This window comes from Crinia signifera, chromosome 1, assembly GCF_055691185.1.
Source record: "Crinia signifera chromosome 1, ASM5569118v1, whole genome shotgun sequence".
NCBI lineage: Eukaryota > Metazoa > Chordata > Amphibia > Anura > Myobatrachidae > Crinia > Crinia signifera.
Genome location: NC_139217.1, coordinates 308,626,382 through 308,649,644, shown reverse-complemented (window position 1 = coordinate 308,649,644; position 23,263 = coordinate 308,626,382). Strand labels below are relative to the sequence as shown.

The 23,263-nt window shown below is 45.2% G+C and overlaps 1 protein-coding gene across 8 annotated transcripts in view; it reads left to right on the top strand.

The window, feature by feature from the left end:
• PRUNE2 (prune homolog 2 with BCH domain) overlaps window positions 1–23,263 on the top strand; it is a 307,490-nt gene that overhangs the window by 239,738 nt on the left and 44,489 nt on the right. For all 8 annotated transcript variants that reach the window (XR_014474498.1, XR_014474497.1, XM_083186134.1 and 5 more), the window contains exon 13: window positions 10,995–11,097. Coding sequence is in view for 6 of the 8 variants with exons in the window: in XM_083186134.1 (XP_083042260.1) it covers window positions 10,995–11,097 (103 nt within the window). In the remaining 2 variants the exon portion in view is untranslated. The remainder of the gene's footprint in view (window positions 1–10,994; window positions 11,098–23,263) is intronic.

Genomic DNA, 23,263 nt, shown 5'->3' with positions numbered 1-23,263 from the left:
TTACCAAAATTAATTCGTAAAAAATAGGTGTATTCGTAGGCAGAAATACACCTATTTTTTACACATTTGTATTTTCGGGATTTACAATCCCGAAAATACAACAATTCGTATTCCTAATGATGGAACATTCGTATTTGTATTCACAAATACGAATGTCTACACCATCGATAGAATACGACAGAAATCACCATTCAAAAGAATGGTGGTTCCTGATGTACTAAGCAGCCGTACTGATAATACGGCTGCTAAGTGGCATGAAACAGGCACGCAAATACGACAGGAAAATACACCTTGCTTTCCCTGTCGTATTTGCCTTTAGCCTGCACGGATCAGTCAGATCCGTGCAGGCTTTAGTGTAAAAAAATAGAAAAAAATAAATAAATAAAAAAACAGCGTGGGGTCCAGGCTGAAAGAGCTGGGGCCGGTAATTAAAAATCAGGGAACCCAACAAATAGGGGTTCCCCGATTTTTAACAACCAGCCCCAGGCTCCAGGTCCGGGGCTGGTTCCCAAAATACGGGGGGCAAAATGAGTAGGGGTCCCCCGTATTTTAAGAACCAGCCCCAGGCACAACCAGCCAGCAGGGTAATGTCACAGCCGGGGGACACTTATTATATAAGGTCCCGCGGCCAAAACATTAACCCTACCGACCAGTCAGCCTGGCCAGGGGCCCTGGGGGAGTGGGGACCCCCCCAATAAAGGGGTCCACCCCCTCCAGGACTTACCTGACCAGGCTGAAGCCTGGTGCTGTCCCCGGTGACCCTGGGCTGTGGTCTCCGGGCTGATCTTGGTGTTAAAAAAAATAGATTAAAAAACTATTGTTTAAAACTGTGGAACTATGAGTCCCAGCAAGCCTCCCCCGCAAGCTGGGACTTGGAGAACCACAAGTCCCAGCCTGCGGGGCATTAAAGGGCCCGTTGGGTCTTGTGGTTCCACAGTTAAAAAAATAGTTAAATAAACACACACTGACACAATGAAAATAAAAGTTTAATACATACATTACACACACACTGATACTTACCTATCTTGATCCCGTAGGTAGCCCTCTGTCCTGGTGTCCGGTGTCCTGTGTCGTCCTCCTATTGGCCGCCCTGCCGGCCAATCAGGAGCCAAGAAAGTCGGCTCCTGATTGGCCGCTAGGCGGCCAATAGAAATCATTCTGAGGAGGGGCGCCAAGTATGAAACATCTCTGCATCTCTCCTCAGTGCGATGCGGACAGTGCAGGGACCGGCAACAGCTGTGAAGATTACCAGGATTACGGCGGACCAAGACAAGACATCTTCAGCACAGGACCTGGTGAGTAGGATTTCCTTCCACAGCTCCAACATGGATTTCTTCGGACCCGGACATGGACATGGACCTGGAGGATGACACGGACCGCCGACATGGACCTGGAGGATGACACAGGACACCAGGACAGAGGGCTACCTACGGGATCAAGATAGGTAAGTATCAATGTGTGTGTAATGTATGTATTAAGCTTTTATTTTCATTGTGTCAGTGTGTGTTTATTGTACTATTTTTTTTAACTGTGGAACTACAAGACCCAGCGGGCCCTTTAATGCCCCGCAGGCTGGGACTTGTGGTTCTCCAAGTCCCAGCTTGTAGGGGAGGCTTGCTGGGACTCATAGTTCCACAGTTTTAAACAATAGTTTTTTCATCTATTTTTTTAACACCAAGATCAGCCCGGTGACCACAGCCCAGGGTCACCGGGGACAGCACCAGGCTTCAGCCTGGTCAGGTAAGTCCTGGAGGGGGACACCCCTTTATTGGGGGGGTCCCCACTCCCCCAGGACCCCTGGCCAGGCTGACTGGTCGGTAGGGTTAATGTTTTGGCCGCGGGACCTTATATAATAAGTGTCCCCCGGCTGTGACATTACCCTGCTGGCTGGTTGTGCCTGGGGCTGGTTCTTAAAATACGGGGGACCCCTAGTCATTTTGTCCCCCGTATTTTGGGAACCAGACCCGGACCTGGAGCCTGGGGATGGTTGTTAAAAATCGGGGAACCCCTATTTTTTTTTAATTTATTTATTTTTCTATTTTTTTTTACACTCTGCAGCCTGCACGGATCTGACTGATCCGTGCAGACTGCCTGTACGAATTCGTATTAGCGGCCGTATATATGGCCAGCTAATACGAATCATTATACCATCGGAGGGTTACAAAGCAGTCGTATATGACTGCTTTGTAATTTCCCCTCCGGAACACGACTTTGCATATGACTGAAACAGTCGTATGCAGTCGTAGAGGAAATACCAATACGACAAAAAATAGGTTTTTCATATTAGTAAATTTCCCCCTAAGTTACAACACTAATTAAAGATTAGCATATCACTAATATTATACTGTAATCTAACAGTTATGTAGTTACTCAAAAGTTGAAATACAGTATATAAAGGGAGTAGCATTATCAAAAAGAATGAAAACATATGACTAGCGTAATGTGCTTGAAGTTTGGGGATTGTGGGCCTACTTCAGACCTCCTGGCTGTGCTGCGAATCTTCGGAGCCCAGTGATCAGGTAATAGTCGCTCAGCCAGGTCGTTCCCTGCCCCTGTGCATGGCTGCAGCTGTGCACACAGGGGGAAAACCATTCACAATCACTCACTATCAAATGGTTTTCCCCCTGTACGCAGCCAATGCTCAATGCTGTCTCAATGCTGTCTTTCCCGCAAAAATTCCTCTCCGCAACCGCCATCGCAACGTCATCGTGGCACATGTGCACTGCAGCTCAAATACACACGCAGTCAGACGATAATCGATCAACTGTGAAAATACCGGGTTAGCTTAGAACTCAAGCCATATATCCTAAATGAAGCTCTATACTAACACCTTAACATGCTATATTGCTTAATATATTTGACAGGTGTGTGTGGGCATACCTTAATAGTAGGCTTTATATCTAGAAGAAAGGGGCAGTTACATAAATAGAGATGATGATTTTCTCATTGTTCTAATGAACCACTCCTATGGTTGGTATCCTGCAGGTGCCTAAGACATGGTGATAATTACAGTACCCGCCTGTTGTTTTAGAGCCATAATTTTCCTCCCTATTGTGAAATTTCTGTCTAAATTGCATCCTCTTATCTCTAGTACTAACATAAACAGATACTGTATGTAGCCGCATTATACAGTAGCACATGAGGTGTCACTCATCTAACACTTGCCCTCATTCAGGTGTTATTGGCGTTGTTGCAGCATAGTAGCTCTAATATGGTAATGTGGCAGCACATGCATCACTGATTCATGCTGGATCCAGCCCTAGGACGCGTATTATTATTATTATTATTATCATTTTATTTATAAGGCGCCACAAGTGTTTCGCAGCGCCGTACAAAGGAACAATACAGGGAGACAAAGCTTGGCATAACATTGAATAAATAACAAAAATACAGTACAAATAAAGAGCACCACAGTTCAATACACATTACAGCTTAAATGTAAGTAGTGAGGACCCAATCAACATACAACTAGAGGCTTGAGGCCAATGATGGTGATGAGTATGAAGATGGTCACTGAGTGTTGGAGTAAAGGAGAGCTGTGAGTGAAATGTGAAGAGAAGTGGGCTTTGACAACAGGAGGGAAGAGGGCCCTACTCGGAGGAGCTTACAATCTAGTAGGAAGGGGAGACAGACAGATTACAAGAGGTGCAAGCGACGGAGTGGTGGTTAGATAGCAGGATGTAAACAGGCAAGGGTTCGGAGAACCAGCTGGTTTATGCAGTGGAAGGGTACGCTTTGATGAATAGGTGAGTTTTCAGTGCCCGTTTGAAGCTTTGCAAGGTCGGGGAGAGTCTAATGGAGCGAGGGAGTGCGTTCCACTGAAGGGGTGCAGCACGGGCAAAGTCCTGTACTCTAGCATAGGAAGCAGTGATCAGGGTGGAGGAGAGACGACAGTCATCAGCCGACCGTAGAGGGCAGGAGGGTGTATGAATGGAGATGAGGTTAGAGATATATGGAGCAATGGAATTAGAGATGGCCCTGTATGTGAGTGTGAGGTGTTTGAAGAGGATTCTGTAGGGGAATGGGTATCAGATAATCTCCAACATCAGCCGGTTCTGTGACCCATATGGTGGCACAAGCTAGCAGACGCATTTACTACACAGATGCTTCACCCTCAATGCCAGCGATTTGATTCATACGGATGGTGTAATGGTTAGCATTACTGCCTCACAGCACTGAGGTCATGGGTCTGATTCCCACCATGGCTCTAACTGTGTGGAGTTTGTACATTCTCCCTGTACTTGCGTGGGTTTCCTCCGGGGACTCTGGTTTCCTCCCACAATCCAAAAATATACTGTTAGGTCAATTAGCTTCCAACAAAATTAACCCTAGAATGTCTGTGTGTGCGTGTACATGTGGTAGGGAATATAGATTGTAAGCTCCACTGGGGCAGGGACTGATGTAAATGTTCAACTGTACTCTGTAAAGCGCTGCGGAATATGTGTGCGCTATATAAGAAACTGCTAATAAATAAAGATATGGAGGCCATCACTGCCCACCCCCTAACAGCAACAGATGGTCAATCACTGACAGTCTGATGACTCCCTGCGTCCGGTGTCACAGATCCATACTACACTTGCCCAGTACGGGGCAAAGTACCAAGCATTGGTATTGCGTACCATGCACCACAGATTTTTCTTGATATGAATGAGGGCCACTGTCTGTATTGATAATACTACTTGTATACATGCAAATAAAGAGCACACTCCCAGTGCCCATCCTGCCCTATCTTGCAATTAGTGGGGAATTTCGGGGTGGAGCAAAACAGATGCTGACCAGCATTTGCTAAAATAGGTTCTAGTCACCTTGTCGATTCCAGAGTCTGCACCTGCTGATGCTGATTTCCTGGCATCGTATACGGAGCTGCATCGGCTGGTCTGCATATCCCCAGCTGGCTGATGGTTTGGCAGAGTGATGCATTGCTGAACCCTCTGACACAGAAGCAGATCACACATGCATGCATGAGGCATCTATTTACACCGTATGCGATTGCATTAGCATATGTTAGCAACAGTGATACTAACACCATCCATATTGGAATTAGGCCCAGAGTCTGTATTTGTTGTATATTTTAAACTCAATAATAACCATTTCAAAGTAGACATTCTGCATACTGTGCATTCTGTTACACAAATAGTTGCTCAACAGAGCATCAGCATCTAAATGTACATCTTTACAAGGTAAAAGAAAATTCCGAGGACAATCTTGTACACTCTACTGTAAAATATAATATTAAAAGGGAATCACAGCATTTACAAGAATGGGGGGGGAGGGGGGGGGCTTAATGATGGCAAGTCGCCCCTGGAAATGCTGTACAGAGTCTCCTGGCCAGGGTCATCTAACAACATTATGGGCCCCCGGGCAAAGCAGCACAGTGGGGCCCCTACTTGGGCACCTCCAGGAGCACACATCAATCTAAAAACAGAAAGAACAGAAAGAGGAATGAGGGAGGCAGTGCGGTTGGGCAGAGGGAGAGGAATCAGGCACAGAGAGATAGAGAGGGATGGGGGGGGGGGTCAGGCAGAGAGTGAGAGAGAGGGAGTCATGCATAGAGAGATAGAGGAGGGGATCAGGCAGAGAGAGAGGAGTGAGGGAGAGGGGGGGGGGGGGTTAGGAAGAGGGAGAGAGAGAGCGAGAGGGGGTCAGGCACAGAGAAAGAGCTCCCCTCACAGAGAGAAAGGGGGGTTAGCTAGAGAAAGAGAGGGGTGAGAGAGATGGGGTCAGGCACAGAGAGAGAAGGATTAGAGAGAGGGGCAGGCTGAGAGTGGGGGGTAAAAGAGAGGGAAGTCAGACACAGAGAGAGATGTGAGGGGGGTTTGAGCAAAGAGAGAAAGAGGGATAAGAGAGAGAGGGCGGAATGTATTAATATACATCGCCGCCCTTCGCCATGCCCCCCGCGGGTTTGCCAGCGCATATGTACTAACATCTCCGTCACCTCCTGGGAGCCTGCTTCTCCCCTGCAGCCGGGACAGCTCAGCGTAGCTGTCCCTACCTTTCGTGGTCCAGGAGGACCTGTAATAAGGTAAGCCCAAGGGAGGGGGGGGCGGGGTTGTGGCGGGCGGCGAAAAGAAGCCCATAGGCTTCTATAGGGTATTGCCACTGCATTTTCCCTTTAGTACATCCCGCCCAGAGAGAGAGAGAGAGACAGGTGAGAGAGAGAGGGGGGGGGGGGACAGGCACAAAGAGAGAGGGCCACTTAATTATACAAGTATGTTTCAATAAACACAGAACTTTCTATGCAGAATGCTTTTATGTAGGACCTTATACATTTCCTCTTTCAGTATACACAAAGGTGTGCGCACATTGAGTGATAAGGGGTGCACAGGCACCGCCTAATGCTGTACATGTACTTTCGAACACCACCCTGGCATTCGTTATACCAGCAATACCTTTTACCAAAGACTTTTGCTTTTAAGCACTGTATTCCATTAAAAAAAAGCATCAATCAATTTTGTGTGTTATGCATTGTTAGTTGTACTAGACTTGTCACATCACTACATACCTGAGTCATCCATATATGTTTATAACTTTATTTGCAGGTATTTGCAGGTTACACAGCGTAATTAGAAGATTAAAACTGAAATAGGCAGGAGATTATGGTGTGGCTGAGAGACGTTTAATATTGTAGCGAGTGCCAATACATGATGGTAGATATGTCTGATGGGTGGTGTTAGACATGCCCAATAGGTCATGCTAGACATACTTCTTTTTGAGGAGACTGAGAGCTGCCAATTTTTCTCGGGAGAACCTAGTGAGATTTTATACCTGTGTAATCGAAAGTATATTGTCGTATTGTATTACAGTATGGTTTGGAAATAGTTTAGTCAAAGATCTGAAGAAAATAACTAGGGTAGTACGCACTGCTGAAACCATTATCGGCTGCGACTTACCCACTATCTCGGACATTTTTGCAAAAAATTGTAGACGTAAGAGAACTAGCATTATGCAGGACCTTTACCATCCTTATTATCATGTCTTTTCTTTTTTACCATCAAATAGGCGGTTGAGGTGTCTAAAAGCTAGAACCTCCCGTCTGAAAAATAGCTTCTTTCCTGCTGCGGTGTGCGACTACAATGTAAACTGTTAGAACACTGTCGTCTTTTTTTCTGTTGGTATCTCCTCTGGGACCAGGTGTGTAATTTCGTTGTGCTGGCAACTGTACTTGTTGTTTTTTACAATGACAATAAATTATCTTATCTTATCTTATCTTATACCCCTTTGACGGTGCACCCCCTAATAAAATGTGCTGCGCACGCCTATGAGTATACATAGTGGGTACTATTAATGTGTATTGATTGTATTGATTACAGTAAGTCCAATAGTTTCTACATTACAGAGAGTTCATGAATATATGGGGTGGGATGTATTAAAATACATTGCTGCCCCTGACAGCAGCACCGCAGCGATGTTATCGCATATGTACTGATATATGTGATTTGAATCGCAATGCGGTGACAGAGGCCCCCGCGATACCTGTGATGTGGTGTGCGCGATGGTCTCCATTACCTCCCCGGGTGCCTCCTCCTCTCTCCACGGCCGGAAGCCTAAGCAGGCTGTCCCCGGCGCCTCCTCCTCCCCCTGCAGCTGGATGGACGTATAGCTGCTTTGCTAGGGGGAGGAGGAGGAGTTTACCTTCAGGGTCCAATAAGAGAGATAAGAAGCCCATAGGCTTCTATAAAGTGGTGATACCTTGCCGGGCAAAGACGGGGCGGTCGGGTGTTAAGGCCCATACACACTGGGCGACTTTGAGCTGAAAGTCACTCAAAAAAGCAGGTTTGAGCAGCTTTCAGCTCAAAGCCACCCAGTGTGTATGGCCCGGCGATGAGCGGTGAGCGCTGCTGCGCACTCCCGCATCATCATCAGGAAAGCCGTTCTTCTGCTGGTTATAATAGCAGATGAGCAGCTTTCAGGACGGCTTTGCATAGCGCTCCTCTATGCAACAACGTCCCCCTCCGCTGGCGCCGGGCAGGGAGAAAGACGCTCAGTGTGTATGCACTCAGCGGCTTTCCCCGCAGTGATGAACGTGATCATCGCTGTCCATACAGGCTGGGCATAGTCACCCAGTGTGTATGGACTTTTGGCACATTTGAAAATGCCGTAAAACCTCAGAAAATGAGGTTTTTACTGCATTTTTCACTTAGTGCAGTACATCCCACCCAGAAGCTGTTAGGGGTCCTGCAGACTTAAGGCCCCCATACATTAGTCCGACTTGTCCTAAAGACAAGTCGGACCTGATTTCCCCCTGCAGCTCTCCGGGAGGGGGACACACGATTTGGCACTTGATGTGCCAAGTTTTGCAAATGATACATCGCATGCGATGTATCATTTGCAACTCCCGGGGAGCTGCAATGTGGAGCGAGCAGGGGGGCCGGGGACATCGAGGTGGCGGGCGGGGGATGCTGCAAGGCGGCTGGGGGGACGGACGCACGCTGCTAGTAGTGCGGACGCTGCGGGGGACACAGGAGGCAGTAACATAGAGCCGGGCGGGGGGAGCCGGGAGCTGTCAGTACTGAAAAAAAAAAAAGCCCATACAATAAATGGGCAGCCTGTGATTGGCTGAGCGCTCTCTCAGCAAATTGCTGACAGGCTGAGAGAGCACTCAGCCAATCACAGGCTGCTTTTTTTTTTTCAGTGCTGACAGCTCCCGGCTCCCCCCGCCCGGCTCTATGTTACTGCCGCCTGTGTCCCCCGCAGCGTCCGCACTACTAGCGGCGTGTCCCCCCCCTACCCGCACGGAGCATGACAGCTCCCTGATCCGGCTCCCCCTGCCGCCCCCCTCCCTCGCCGGCGTCTCCCGCCCTCCTCCCTCGCCGGCGTCCTCAGAGTCCCCACAGCTGCACATAAGATTTAGCAAATCTTATGTGCAGCCGGTCCGACGTCCCAACTCTGACCCGATGCGCACGGGACCACGCATCGGGTAGGACCGGGTGTCAAAACCTGCGATTTGGTCCGATTTCACTGCCCGATCCATCTGGATCGAGTGAAATCGGAGCCAAATTGCATAGTGTATGGCGGCCTTTACAGTATGACTATTACACTTTTAAGGGCCAGATGCACTAAGCTTCAAAAAGTGATAAAATGGAGAGTGATAAACCACCAGCCAATCAGCTCCTACCTGCCATGTCACAGACTGTGTTTGAAAAGTCAGACAGGAGCTGATTGGTTATTTGTTTATCACTCTCCATTTTATCACTTTTGAAGCTTAGTGCATCTGAGGGGTAGATGTATGAAGCAGTGATAATCGAGAAGTGATAAAGTGTCTGCTACTTTATCAACGGCCAATCAGCTCCTAACTGTCCCTTTTTAAACCCAGCCTGTATCTTAACAGTTAGGAGGTGATTGGCCGGAGATAAAGTACCAGGCACTTTAATACTTCTTCTCCCTTATCACTGCTTCATACATCTACCCCTCAGTGTGAGAAACACTAGACTAGCCCATGTTGTATATGAAAAGCAAATGACTGTCTGCGTACAATGGAACAAAGGCACATGCAAGAGACGGGGACATAATCACACATCACAAGATGGGACCCGAACTTCCCCCACTCCAGACCATTTCCTCATTTATTTCCCCTCCCCTAAAATAAACTTATACAGTACATACTGTGAATACCATCAAAGATACAGTTAATGCTTTGGGGAACGCATGATTATTTGTGTGTATACAATAGTGTGTGTTTGTGTGTGTAAGTGTATTCTTCACAAAATGTGTTTGTGCATTACTATTCTATTACTTTATAAACGTTCAAGATACATTACTGTATATCTTGTGTATGTGTATGTTTTTTTTAGATCATATGGGACACATCTTTTATAATAATTTTTATTTTTATTATTTTGAAACTTATGTGGATTCATATCTGTTTTGCATGTATAAACAAGGGGCACATAATGTGTATTTATCATAATTTGTGCATACTGTGTTAACTCTGGCGGATAAGACAGAAAACAGAAAAAGCAAGTTTCCTGGAACCCTTCTTCTAAACTTGGATGACTAATCTATAGCAGTGGTTCTCAAACTCGGTCCTTGAGGACCCCCAACAGTTCATGTTTTCCAGGTCTCCACACAGTATCAAAGTAATTAGCTCCTCCTGTGGATCTTTCAAAATGTGTCTGTAAATAATGAGTACAGCTGTGCACCTGCAGGGTGACCTGGAAAACATAAACTGTTGGGGGTACTTGAGGACCGAAGTTGAGAACCGCTGATCTAAAGAAATCCTGAATACCTGCTGTTCCTGTTACTTTGCATTCTGTGTATTTGAGTTATAAATAATGACCATATTCGGTGCATATTTTGGATAAGTTACCTTTACATTTCTTTTAATCCTAAAACATAGTAAGAGCAGTATTGCTGCAACACTAATTTATTGGCTTTGCTATTTAGTTTACCATATGAAATTATTTTTTATTATTAATATTACTAGTTATGCTCACTTCTATCCCTGCTGTGTCACACCAGTTTGTCTGCCCCTTCCCTTTAGAATGTAAGCTCTAACAAGCAGGGCCCTCTCTCCTCATGTGCTTTTCTAAGAATATATCTCTGCCACTGTTATAATTGTGTCAGTGTCCGCTGCTGCAACTGTCTTTTATTTACCTTGTACTTGTCCTAATTTACATTTGTACTGTAAATCACTATTTTCTTTTTTGTTCTTTTGCTCATCTATGTATTGTTAGGTGCTGCGGAACCCTTGTGGTGCCATATAAATCAACAATAATAATAATGATAATAAAAAACCTGTCAAAATTATGGGGTGGGGGTGTCTTCTCACACAGGAGCTGCCAGGTTTCTGGAACTCCTGCTGCTCAGAGCCAGGGCTCTATGCTTCCCAGTGGGGCAGTGTGTATATATGTATATGTAGGAGCAGTATATAGTGGGGTTCTGTTAGGCGCCCTCCAGTGGCTGCCGGCAGCACCACAGAGGAGAGAAACAGTGTTTGCCTTTTATAAATATATACTGTGGTGAGCTTCTGTATTAAACTTGTGTTTTCTTTGCAGGTTACTATGGGGAGGGTATAAATGCCATCATTGTATTTGCTGCCTGTTTCCTGCCCGACAGCAGTCGTGCTGACTATAATTATGTCATGGAAAACCTATTCCTGTGAGTACTTCCCATAAACACAGACACTGTTTATTGCAATGAGCTGTCTACAGCACTTTTGTACAGTCTTTATAAAAACATATGTCTTCAAAATAGATAGGCTTCAGCTTTTAATGACAAAGAATAGACCATTTTTGAAAAAAGTAAGTGAAAATAAGCATGTATGGTGGAGAATAGTATACTATAAATAAAAAATAATAAATATATATATATCTATATATATATATATATAGATCAGGGCCGAAACTAGGGTTTCTGGTGCCCGGGGCAAGACATTCATTTAGTGCCCCCCCCCCCCCCCCCCCCAAAAAAATAAATAAATATATATATATATATATATATATATATATATATATATATATATTACAGACAACAGAAGGGTGATATTAAACCAACAAACAAGACAATATATCATATATTATATATACACTGTATTCTGAAATGAAATATATATTTATAAATTATCCCTCTAGAAACTATATGAACCTGAAAACAGGGACAGTGCGCGCCAAAGGCGCGCGCTAAAAATTTAGGGCATGTTTTTTTTTTGGGGGGGGGGGGGGAGAAGTGGTGTGGTCACATAGTAGTATCAATTCACATTATAGCACACACCGTAATGCCCAGTACACATTACAGCACACACCGTTATGCCCAGTACACATTCCAGCACACACCGTAATGCCCAGTACACATTCCAGCACACACCGTAATGCCCAGAGCACATTACACCACAAACCGTAATGCCCCCCAGTACACATTATAAGCAATGGTTAATTGCTGCTGCCACTGGATAGAACACTGTCCCTGAATGATACACAATGTGCCACACACTGCAATGTCCAATATGTCACAAACATACCTCCCAACACTGGAGGCAGAGGAGAGGAGGCAGAGTAGAGGAGACATCTGCGCGTGCCGAATGCACGCGCCCAAAATTAGAGCGTTCACCTACTACCGTGGTACTCCTGCGAGACTACATCCCCCATTTTTTCCTCTATGAGGGCATGGTCAGCTCTCTAAGAGCTGTAGCCACATGGGGTGCGGCCATGGAAAATGGAGGTGTGATACACATATGCCCACAATAGTGCAGTGCCAGATACACATGACCCCAAAAGTGCAGTCCTTGATGCCCAATATACCTGTGCCGCATACTGTGAAGCCCATTATAAATATGATCCGCACCGTGATGCTCCATTATACATATGCCCCACACTTGGATGCTCATTATACATATGCCACACACATGATGTCCATTATACATATGCCCCACAACGTGATGCTCCATTATACATGTGCCGCACACCGTGATGCCCATTATACATATGCCGCACACCGTGAAGCCCATTATACATATGCCGCACACTGTGATGCCCATTATACATATGCCACACACTGTGATGCCCATTATACATGACACACACCGTGATGCTCCATTATACATATGACGCACACTGTGATGCCCATTATACATATGACGCACACTGTGATGCCCATTATACATGACACACACCGTGATGCTCCATTAAACTTATGCCACACACATGATGCCCATTATACATATGCCCCACAGCGTGATGCTCCATTAAACATATATGTCACCAGTGGTGCAAGTAGAATTTTTTTCTTGGTGGTACTAATAGCCTCCACCAAAAATGGGCGTGGCCATGTGTCATGAGGGGGCGTGGTCACACAAAGCTAGAGGAGTGACTAAATGACAATAGTGGCTTGGCATCAGGAGACAAGGAATGAGAAACAGGGAATGTCAGGGGGTGGGTTGGCTCTTGCTTGGGGGAGTGACGGGCAGCTTGTGCTTACAATTGTGGAGCCTGCTCTTCATGCTGTCGTAGCTGCTGATGCCTGTTGGTGTGACAGGCTAAATCAACAGTAGCCGATAGCTGCATACAGCACCAATCATAACGCTTGGTGGGCGGGCTGCGGATGCATTATATTTAAACTTAAAATAAAAATAGAATTGACAGTGGGTCAGGGGGTAAGTGGTACTGCGTACCTGCAACATATTTCTTACAGGTACTCCGTACCACCCCGTACCACCTTACTTGCAACACTGTATGTCACACACATGATGCCCATTATACATATGCCACACACCTTGATGCTCCTTATTAATGAGCATCAAGGTGTGGGGCATATGTATAATGGGCATCATGTGTGTGGCATATGACATGTTTAATGACTCATTAAACTTTAATGAGTCATTAAAGATTTGCCACAGTGCACACATGATATATCCATTATACATCAGTAGGTATGCAGGCTGGAGTCAGACACAGTTTAAAAATTAAACATTGATTACCAGATGCAGGGAGATGATTGGGAGGAGCAGCGGCGTTGACGGCATGTCATGAGGCATGAGGGAAGGAGGAGGAATAAAAGCGTGATTTCTAGCGCTGGGGATAGGAAGGCAAGTGCTGCTGTGCTGTGTGCTGTTCCCTCACTTGGCGGCAGGAGGTCAGATAGTGACCTCCTGCCTCTCCGCCGTCGGGAAGCGCGTCATCGCTTGGCGGCAGGAGGTCACTATTTGACCTCCTGCCGCCAAGCGAGGAACCGCTACACAGCGGCAGCCCGGCAGGAGGTAAACTTTACCCTAAAGCAGGGGTAGGCAAGTAATTTTTAACGGAGTCCGTATATTTTTAAATATTTTGATCGAGGTCCAGAACAAAAAAAAAAAAAAACACACACACACATAACAAATGTCAGCGGCACTCTCCAGACTTGAATAGCAGAACAACTTTATTACAACATGTTTCGGGGTAGGTACCCCGTCATCAGGGTACCTACTGGAATAAAGTTGTTCTGCTATTCAAGTCTGGAGAGTGCCGCTGACATTTGTTGTTCTTCTATTTGGGGTACATTTACCCACGGATGGCACCAGAGCATTATACTACACCTGGAGGGATCATTTGGAGTGCTGGGACATACCTGCTTTTGTGTGTGTGTGTGTGTGTGTGTGTAATATATATGCACAAAACTCCATCCCATTCACGTGAGACGCCCCTCCCCATTCCCCTCCGACTGCATAGCATCAGTTAAAAAAAATCAATACTCCCATCCTATATTAAATCTTACTGGGAGTTGGCTATCACGATCCCGGCTGTTCCCTGCTGCCACAACTACTCCGAACAGGTGCTCATGCTGTCACAGCTCCCGCTGGGACTTCCTGCCACCGCTTGTAGACTCAGAGCTGGCGCCGATCGTTCTCCTCCTATCTGTGCGCGTCAGCCCCTGCTCATATGAGGTGCGGCGTGAGCCCCTGCTCACGTGGGGCGCCGCATCAGCTCGTCAGGGGAAGGGGACGTCATGACGTCTCACTTCCCCTGTCATTTCTACAATCAGTGGGCGGTCCGGACATCTGGCTTCTGCTAACAGCAGCGGTACTCGGGCTACATCAGTCCCCGAAACCCCGCTGGCTGTCACTCTCCCGGACCTGACAGCGCCCCCCCCCCCCCTCCAGCGCCCGGTGCACGGGACCCCCCAGCCCCCCCCTAGTTACGGCCCTGTATAGATATATATATCTATATATAGATATATAGATAGATAGATGAAAACAATTCCTCTATTATATCGCCACACATTTCAGTATAATATGTCTCATGTTTATAACATGTTGATACCCATGAAACTGTTAGGGGTTTGGTTACTAAGATGGGAGTTCTATTTCACATGGGATGTTGCCCCCCAGCCTATCCCTTGGGCAGCTATTCCACCATCAAGAGCAAGATGACTCTGCGCTGGAAGCCCTTATATCAGGAAATCCCAGGTGCTGCTGATTACACACCGGGGATTCTGCTACAGCTCCTAAAACCTGATCTGGATCCTCCACATTACTTTCATGTGGGGAGATGCTGTCTCTGCCACAGTATATGTACTAAAGTATGGGTTGCCCATAGCAATCAATCAGTTTCTAGCTAATATCTTTTAGAACAGCGTTTTTCAGCATGGGTCAATAGGGTACATATGTTGTTGTTCAAACTTAGTTTCATATAGATGTAGATCTCTAGATGTGCGGGTGAGTGAAACACATGCAATGGTATATAGGTTCATGTGGCAATGCTGAAAGATGTATATTTAAAGGAAATAGCTTTGGGGTAAGTTAGGGATAACACTGAGGCTGTGGGCAGAGGTAATTGGAAATATGAAAAAATAAATCAAACAAATTGCTAATAGGGGTATGCTACAAACCACCTGACATAAAAGAAAGGGATAAGGCACTACTTTTACAGCAAATCAATACATTGGCAGAACAGGGGCAGGTATACATTTCGGGAGACTTCAACTATTCATTCACTGGACTAATGAAAATTGCACTTCAGCTAAAAGTGTGGAATTTCTAAATTTACTGAAGGTCCAGTATATTTCTAATAAGTAGAAACACCTACTTGTAACGGGCCATATTAGACTTAGGCCCTTATTCCGATCTGATCGCAGTATAAATTTGTTCTCAAAATAGGCAAAACCATGTTAACTGCAGGTGGGGCAGATGTAACATGTGCAGAGAGTTACATTTGTGTGAGTTATTTGGTTTCTGTGCAGGGTGAATACTGGCTGCATTATTTTTACACTGCAGTTTAGATTTCAGTTTCAACACCCCCCCCCCCCCCCAAATCTAACTCTCTCTGCACATGTTACATCTGCCCCACCTGCAGTGCACAGGGTTTTGCCTATTTTGAGAACAAATTTATACTGCGATCAGATCTTAATAATAGCCTTAGTACTAACAAATAATGTGAAGTTAGTGTCAAACACCAAAGTAATTGAACATCTGGGAAACAGTGACCACAACATGACTTCACTGGAAATTAGATTCTGTAAACATCAATATACTAAGGGACAAATTTATTGAGTGAAGTGTTACTAACTAAAGTAAATAGGGACCAATGGTCTTTTCTGCTAGGACATCCCATAACTTCCCTAGACCCTCTTTCAGAAAAAATTAGCAAACCAGATACTAAGGGGGAAATTTACTAATATGAAAAACCTAGTTTTTCGTATTAGTATTTTCCCTACGACTGCATACGACTGTTACAGCTGCCATGTGAAAGGGGTATAAAATATTTAATTTTAGGAACCTAATTTAAATAAATAAAGTGGGATGCTCTATTTAAGGGGGAAAAATGCAAAGGAAGTGTGGGAAACTTTCCAAACGTTGTTGGATTCACTAACAAATACATTTATCTCAAAGATAAAAAATTTTTTAGAAGTACAAAAAAGTTAGGGAAGCAATAAACAATAATAAGAGGAGAACATTTAAAATATACAAGGCTAACAGGGATGAGGACGCTTCCCCTAAGTACAAAGAATTAAATTAAGTTTGTAAAAGGGAAATGAAAGCAGCTAAAAGGGAAAATGAAAAGCTAATAGCCACTGAAAGCAAAACAAATCCCAAAAAGTTTTTTAAATACATGGATAGCAAAAGCTTAAGAAAAGAGAACATAGGCCCCTTAATCAACATTAATGGAAATAGCATTACTGAGGATAAAGATAAAGCCGAACTGTTAAATACATTTTATTTTCATCTGTCTTTACTAGGGAAGAGCAGGAAGTGGAATCCACAGGCACTATATGGGAGATGCTCACTAGAACTTAGTCTAGATTTCACTACAGAGGTGATCCAGAAGAGGCTATGCAAAGTCAAAACAAATCACCAGCACCAGATGGGATTCATCCCAGGGTTCTAATATAGTGTGGCGAGCGCAGCGGAATACATGTAAAGTAGTCCGCGTCCCCTCGCGGGGCTCGCTGCGCTCGCCACGCTTCGGGCTCGGTGGCTCGCTGTGCTCACCACACTATATAAAATCAACTCCACGCCGACGTGGATAGTGGGTGTATGAAAAGGTCGGAGGACGCGTACCGCCGCCCCTCGCGGGCTCGCTGCGCTCACCACGCTTCGGATTGGCGTTGATAGTGCTGGTGGCGTTAAAAATGGTTATTGGGGGCTCACGATTTTTTATCTCATGGATCTTATGGATGCATAAGATCCATGAGATTAAAAAATCGGGTCCATCGCGTTGATTATATGCCTTAAGTACTTTAAACTTAAGGCATACAATCAATGAGACGGGCGCCGTGCTAGGAAAGCAGTACCATAATTTTCATCTGTTATGGTTCCAAAGGACTGGAAAATAGCGGAAATAGTACCAATATTCAAAAAAGTTAAACAGGGAAGACAGTGCACATTTTAGACCTGTGAGCTTAACACCATGTAGGAAAATTATTTGAGGGAATCTTAATGATGATATCCTGAATTATTTAGAGGGGCATTGTATAGTCAGTGGAAACCAGCATGGGTTTGTAAAAAATCGTTACCTAACCTAATACGTTTTTAAGGGGAAGTCAGCAAGATCTAGCCTGCGTAAAAAGGGGCATGGAAGCTAGAGACATCAAAATAATTATCCCACTGTACAAGGCACTGGTTAGACCGCATCTAGAAAACAATTCTGGCTCCTCACTATAAAAGTCCAGGCCAACCATGCTATTAAAAGGGTTGGAGTCATTAAGCTATGAGGACAAATTAGCCAAATTAGGAATGTTTACACTGGTAAAGAGACATGCATAACATGTACAAATATATCAGGAGACAATATAACAAACTGTCAGACACCCTATTTAGTTTGAGGTTGGAGACTAGGACACGTGGGCATATGCTCAGGCTGGAGAAGAGAAGATTTAGTACCCGCCAAAGGAAAGGCTTTTTTACGGTCAGGGCAGTAAAAGTACAGAACTCTCTTCCAGAAGAAGTGTTGTCGGCAAATACAATAAATACATTTGGTACTTGTTTCCTAGCACGGCGCCCGTCGTGGGTCATCGCATACCTTAAGTTAAGGTATTTGATGGACGTGACCAACGCGATATTAGGGCTATTTTTAGCCTTTTCCCCGACAATTAAAAAATCGAGTCCATCGCATGCCTTAACTTAAGGTATGCGATGCGACCAACGCGACCAACGCGATTTAACATTGAATGCATTGTATTCAATGTTAAATTCCTATGTAAAAAAAAAGATTTTACATAGGGAACAATGTTAAATGGCCCAATGGACCCGATTTTTGATTGTATCCCCACCCTGATGGGTAATTTGTATGTGAAATGCCCCCCCAATTGTTAACGCCACCCCACGATGAACTCGAAGCGTGGCGAGCGGCGGCGGAAGGCGTCCTCCGACCTTTTCATACCCCCACTATCCACGCCGGCGTGGGGTTGATTTTATATAGTGTGGCAAGCCACCGAGCCCAAAGTGTGGCGAGCGCAGCGTGCCCCAAGAGGGGACGCGTAATACCTGTGAAGTAATGCGCGTCCCCTCGCGGGGGTCACTGCGCTCGCCACGCTTCGGGCTCGGTGGCTCGCTGCGCTCGCCACACTATATAAAATCAACTCCACGCCGACTTGGATAGTAGGGGTATGAAAAGGTCGGAGAACGCGTACCATCGCCCCTCGCGGGCTCGCTGCGCTCGCCGCGCTTCGGGTTGGCGTTCAGGCGTTCATCGTGGGGTGGCATTAACATTGGGGGGGCATTTGACCCATCAGGGTGGGGATACAATGAAAATTGGGGTCTGGGGGGCATTTAACATTGGGGCCAATGTAAAATCGGGTCTCAGGGTGATTCTCCAAGCAGCTCTGTCCCTAACAACAGTGCTCTGCCTCGCCTATCACTCCCAGCAGCCCCTGCTTCCGCTGCTGCCACCAGCAGGCTTCACTTCTGTCTCCCTCATCTACATACAGAAATCCATATGTGGCACACAGCTGGCAGCAAGGGCGTACCTGTGTCCTGGGGCTTATCTTCCACTGCCACCATCTGCTTCTTCCTGCCACCCACTGCGTATCCTTTCCATTAACTGCCTGCCCAGTCTCCCACTGCTTCTTCCTGCCGTCCTCTGCCTGCCCCTATCATCCACTGACTCCATTCACATCAAACTATTGAACCAGTTGAGCTTTTGAACCTGTCAACCTTTCAGCTATGACCCTGTCAACCTTTTGCATGTCTACCATTTGCAGTCCCCATATTCAATGTATATATTTTTATTGTAGATCTATCAACTGGATACTAAGTTTAATAAAATTCACTTTCCATGTGCATTCTGTATGTTTAACAAGAATTTACCAATACTATGGGCTTCTAAAATATATTACTAGTATGGGATTTTTATAGGTAATGCTTGAAACCGGAATATCCCAGTCAAGAAGTTTTTCCTTAATCAATAATTTGAATTTTTTGGTCAAAAAGTCCACATGAAAAATGTCGACACGTGAAAAGATCGACATGTGTTTTCACAATTTAAAATAGTTTTTTAAACTTTTTTTTACCATCCACGTGGACTACAATTGAGAATAGTTAAGGGTACCGAGTGAAGTGGGGCACCAGGCCTGAAGCATTGAAGCGAAGTGTGCCATGCGAAGGTACAGATGGAGCCCCACCAGTCCCCGGAAGGGGGCGTGCGTGCACAAGGCGCTTGCGTGCCCCGTTCCGATGTAGCTCCCCACCGGATACCATTGGTTCCCGCTGCCTTCCCTGTACCCCCCTAACCCTGCCCGTCTCTCTGAAGTGGGTTTCCAATCCCCATGCCGAGTGACTGGGACGCGCATGTGTGTGAGACGCTCGTGCATCCCAGTCAGATGGAGACCCTCTCCACCAGCTCTCGCCAGCGGGGACATTCTGACGAGACCTGGAGCTGAATGAGAGGGGCTCCATCTGTACATGTTACTCTTATCGGTGATTCATGTTGACAAGTGCCAACATTAACACAAAAAAGTGAAACACACATGTCATCCTTTTTATGTGTCGACCTTTCCCAACCCAACCTTTCATGTCAACCTTTTGACCTTGTCGATCTTCTGAATGTCAACCTATTGACTATCTAGACACAGCATATCTAAAAATCCACAGCCCACAAACTGTTATTTTGTTTTATGGTACATTTCTGTTCAAAAGAGAACCCATACCTGTTTTAATAATGGGTTCCATCATTGCAGATATCTCCTGGTTAACTTCCTTTTATTTATTTAAAATCCTTTCCTGGCTATTTGGCGCTCATTTAAGCATTTATTTGGCGACATTTAGGATTGTTACCTCAAAAACAAACCTGATCCATCCCGCCTAAACCCCTCCTCATTATTAATGGCTTGTGTTTTTGCTCCCTAAAAGTGCTGCAGATATTGTTTGTGCATACTTGCCTACTTTTGAAAACTAGTTTCAGGGAGATTATAGTTGGAAATAGAATTGTGCACAGCCCCCCGTTGAGGGGCCGTGTCATGCTCCACCTAAAGGGGTGTGGCTAGTTCCATATATGGAGAGATTGTGAATGTGGCACCTAGAAGCGTGGGTGTGTAATTTAAAATGACATATCCAAATGTAGATGAGCCCCAAAGCAGTTAGTAAGAGCTACTATGCTTGGTAAAGTGCTGGGAAATGGTGCTGATGATTCAATGTAAATGTATCTGTCTCTCATTCCTTTTTCCCCAAAAAATTTAACAGTGTAATGTGGGCTAGGTGAAATGAGGGAGATTGCTAGACTAATGAGGGAGAGAGGGAGATTGCTCCTATTTCAGGGAGTCTCCTGCAGAATGCAGGAGGGTAGGCAACTATGTGTTTGTGTTACTCTTCAGAAGGCCTGTGTTTACAGCAACTATGGGGAACCTTTGGCGCGCTAGCTGTTGTTGAACTACAAATCCCAGCATGCCCCCCTACAGTTTAGCTATTTGGTCATGCTAAATCTGTTGCATGGCATGCTGGGATGTGTAGTTCAACAACAGTTCAAGGAACAAAGGTTCCCCATGTCTTTTCTACGTTATGCTCTGACTAATTAACCAAGTCTCACACATTACTTATAAGTGCACATGCTGTTATTCTTCCCTACACCTGGCATTCACTGCCTACTAATTTTACCTCCTAAATAGCTCAGGCTCATGGACAAAAAAAAACACCAATAAATAAGCACTGAAAATCCCTTGCTAAGGCAGGAGTTTAAACAAAGCCATCCATTATATTCAGCTATACTGAAATGACGTGAGAGGGAAGAGTCAAAGGATTACAGGTGAAATTACAAGATAATAGAAGGAATTTGGAATGCACAAAACCAGTACTGTGTAGAATATAAGCTGCCGTCCCCTTGTTTTATGCTCTGTTGAGTCTAATATACAGTTAGGAGTAAGTAAACGTGGAAGGTGTAACACTGCACCTTGTCGAAACAGTGCTGCACTGCAGAGGACGAAGGGAGGCATACTGCAGTGTTCATAAAATGTGCAGAATAATTCAGAGTTGGGTGAACTCTATAATTAGTAAGAATTCTATAATTATTAATCTAAAGATGCCCATTATGTGTAGTGTGTTCAGTAAGATTTACCGACAATTGAAATATCGGTACTTATGTAATATCTGGGCTCCCGTTTTTCTTATGAGACCGCATCCCCACGCGGGGCTCGCTGCGCTCGCCACGCTTCGGGCACGGTGGCTCGCTGCGCTCGCCACACTATATAAAATCAACTCCATGCGTAGTTGGATAGTAGGGGTATGAAAAAATGGGGTGCATTTAACATGGGAGCCCAGATAATACATAAGTACCGAAATATCACTTGGCCAACACTGTTATAACCAGTGGCGGTTTTTACCTATGGACTGCAGTCGCCCAGGTAAAATCCACCACTGTCTCTGCCTAAAGTGAAGCCAGATGCAGTCTGTGAGACTGCACGGACTTCACTGTGACTGGCAGTGACTTGGAAGTCTGACCTGCCAGTCACTCAAGGCATCCCATCAGGAGGTGTTCCCTCCCTCCGGGATGCCTCTCTCTGCGCAAATGCCTGGCAGCCCCCAAAACGGGTTCTGCGCATGCGCAGTACCGTGGCCCATACTGCGCATGCGCCGGACCCGGGAACCTGATCAAGCCTCTGGTGGCAGTGGCCGGGGATGGCAGCAGAGGGGGGGGGGGCGCATTGCGGCAGCCCCCCTCCTCCATAATGGTAAGAGCCGCCACTGGTTATAAATACCAGTGTAGGTGTAATACCGACAGTTGAAATACTGATACGCTGTATACGTGATCATAATGCTGAACATGTTAAAATGCCAACACAGTTATAATGCCGACATGGACATTTTATTAGTGTGAACAACTCGGTCTTTGTAAAAAACTGTATTTGATATTAGTATCAATATTTTGGCTGTCGGCATTGCGGTTCATCGGTGTTTTGATTGTCGGTGTTCTGTACTTGTTTGTCGGCATTTGGTCATGGGGATTCTTTCAATCGGTATTTCGTTGATTGGCAAATTAAATACATACATGCAAAAACAAGCAATATGTATAGTGTATGACACAAACTACACACACTGTACTGTACCTTGTATCACTGCATGGCTTGGCCAAGTTCATATGTGTACCATTTACTTAGATGTTCTCCTAATTCTAAATGAGTCCCGTTGTACCTGTTTTTGGGCACCTGTACTTAATTCAACACAGGGAGTTGCCCAGTAGAACAATAGCCTTTATGTGCATAGAATCCCTGTTGTTGGTGAGTGGATAGAGAATGACCGTAAGTTAACTCCTGGTCTACAGTAAGACATGTACATTAGGGCGGAGTGAAAAAACTGAAATTGAGAAATTCAAAATCGGCTAGTGTGGGAAAGTTGTGACTTGACCTGAATAAGAAACGTGCAAAAGCTTTTTGATTTGAGTCAACATCTTCTGTTCTGGCAAGAGGCCTAAAGTTTCACTTTTTAGGTGAAAATAACGAAACCTATGAAGATGCTCCGATCTAGTTATAATTATGTCAGGATGTCTTAGAGTGGTTCATTAATATACTTTAGCATAGTAAAAAACAGTACGAGCTTGTCCTAGTGCAAAGTGACTGACTGGCGGGAGAAAAAATCCCTAATAATTGACCCATTTTCATGGTCACAATTGTGAATACGGTGTGTTTTCTCCTGAACGTGTTTATAATAGAAGAAGCACAAATACTCTAAATGGAATTTCAGTGACACTGGGTGAAATATAACACTGCATAATGGCCCTTAATCAGACCTGATCACAGTACAAATTTGTTCTCAAAATGGGCAAAACAAATGCTGCATTGCAGGTGGGGCAGATGTAACATGCTGAGAGAGTTAAGTTTGGGTGGGGAGTGTTGAAACTGAAATCTACATTGCAGTGTAAAAATAATGCAG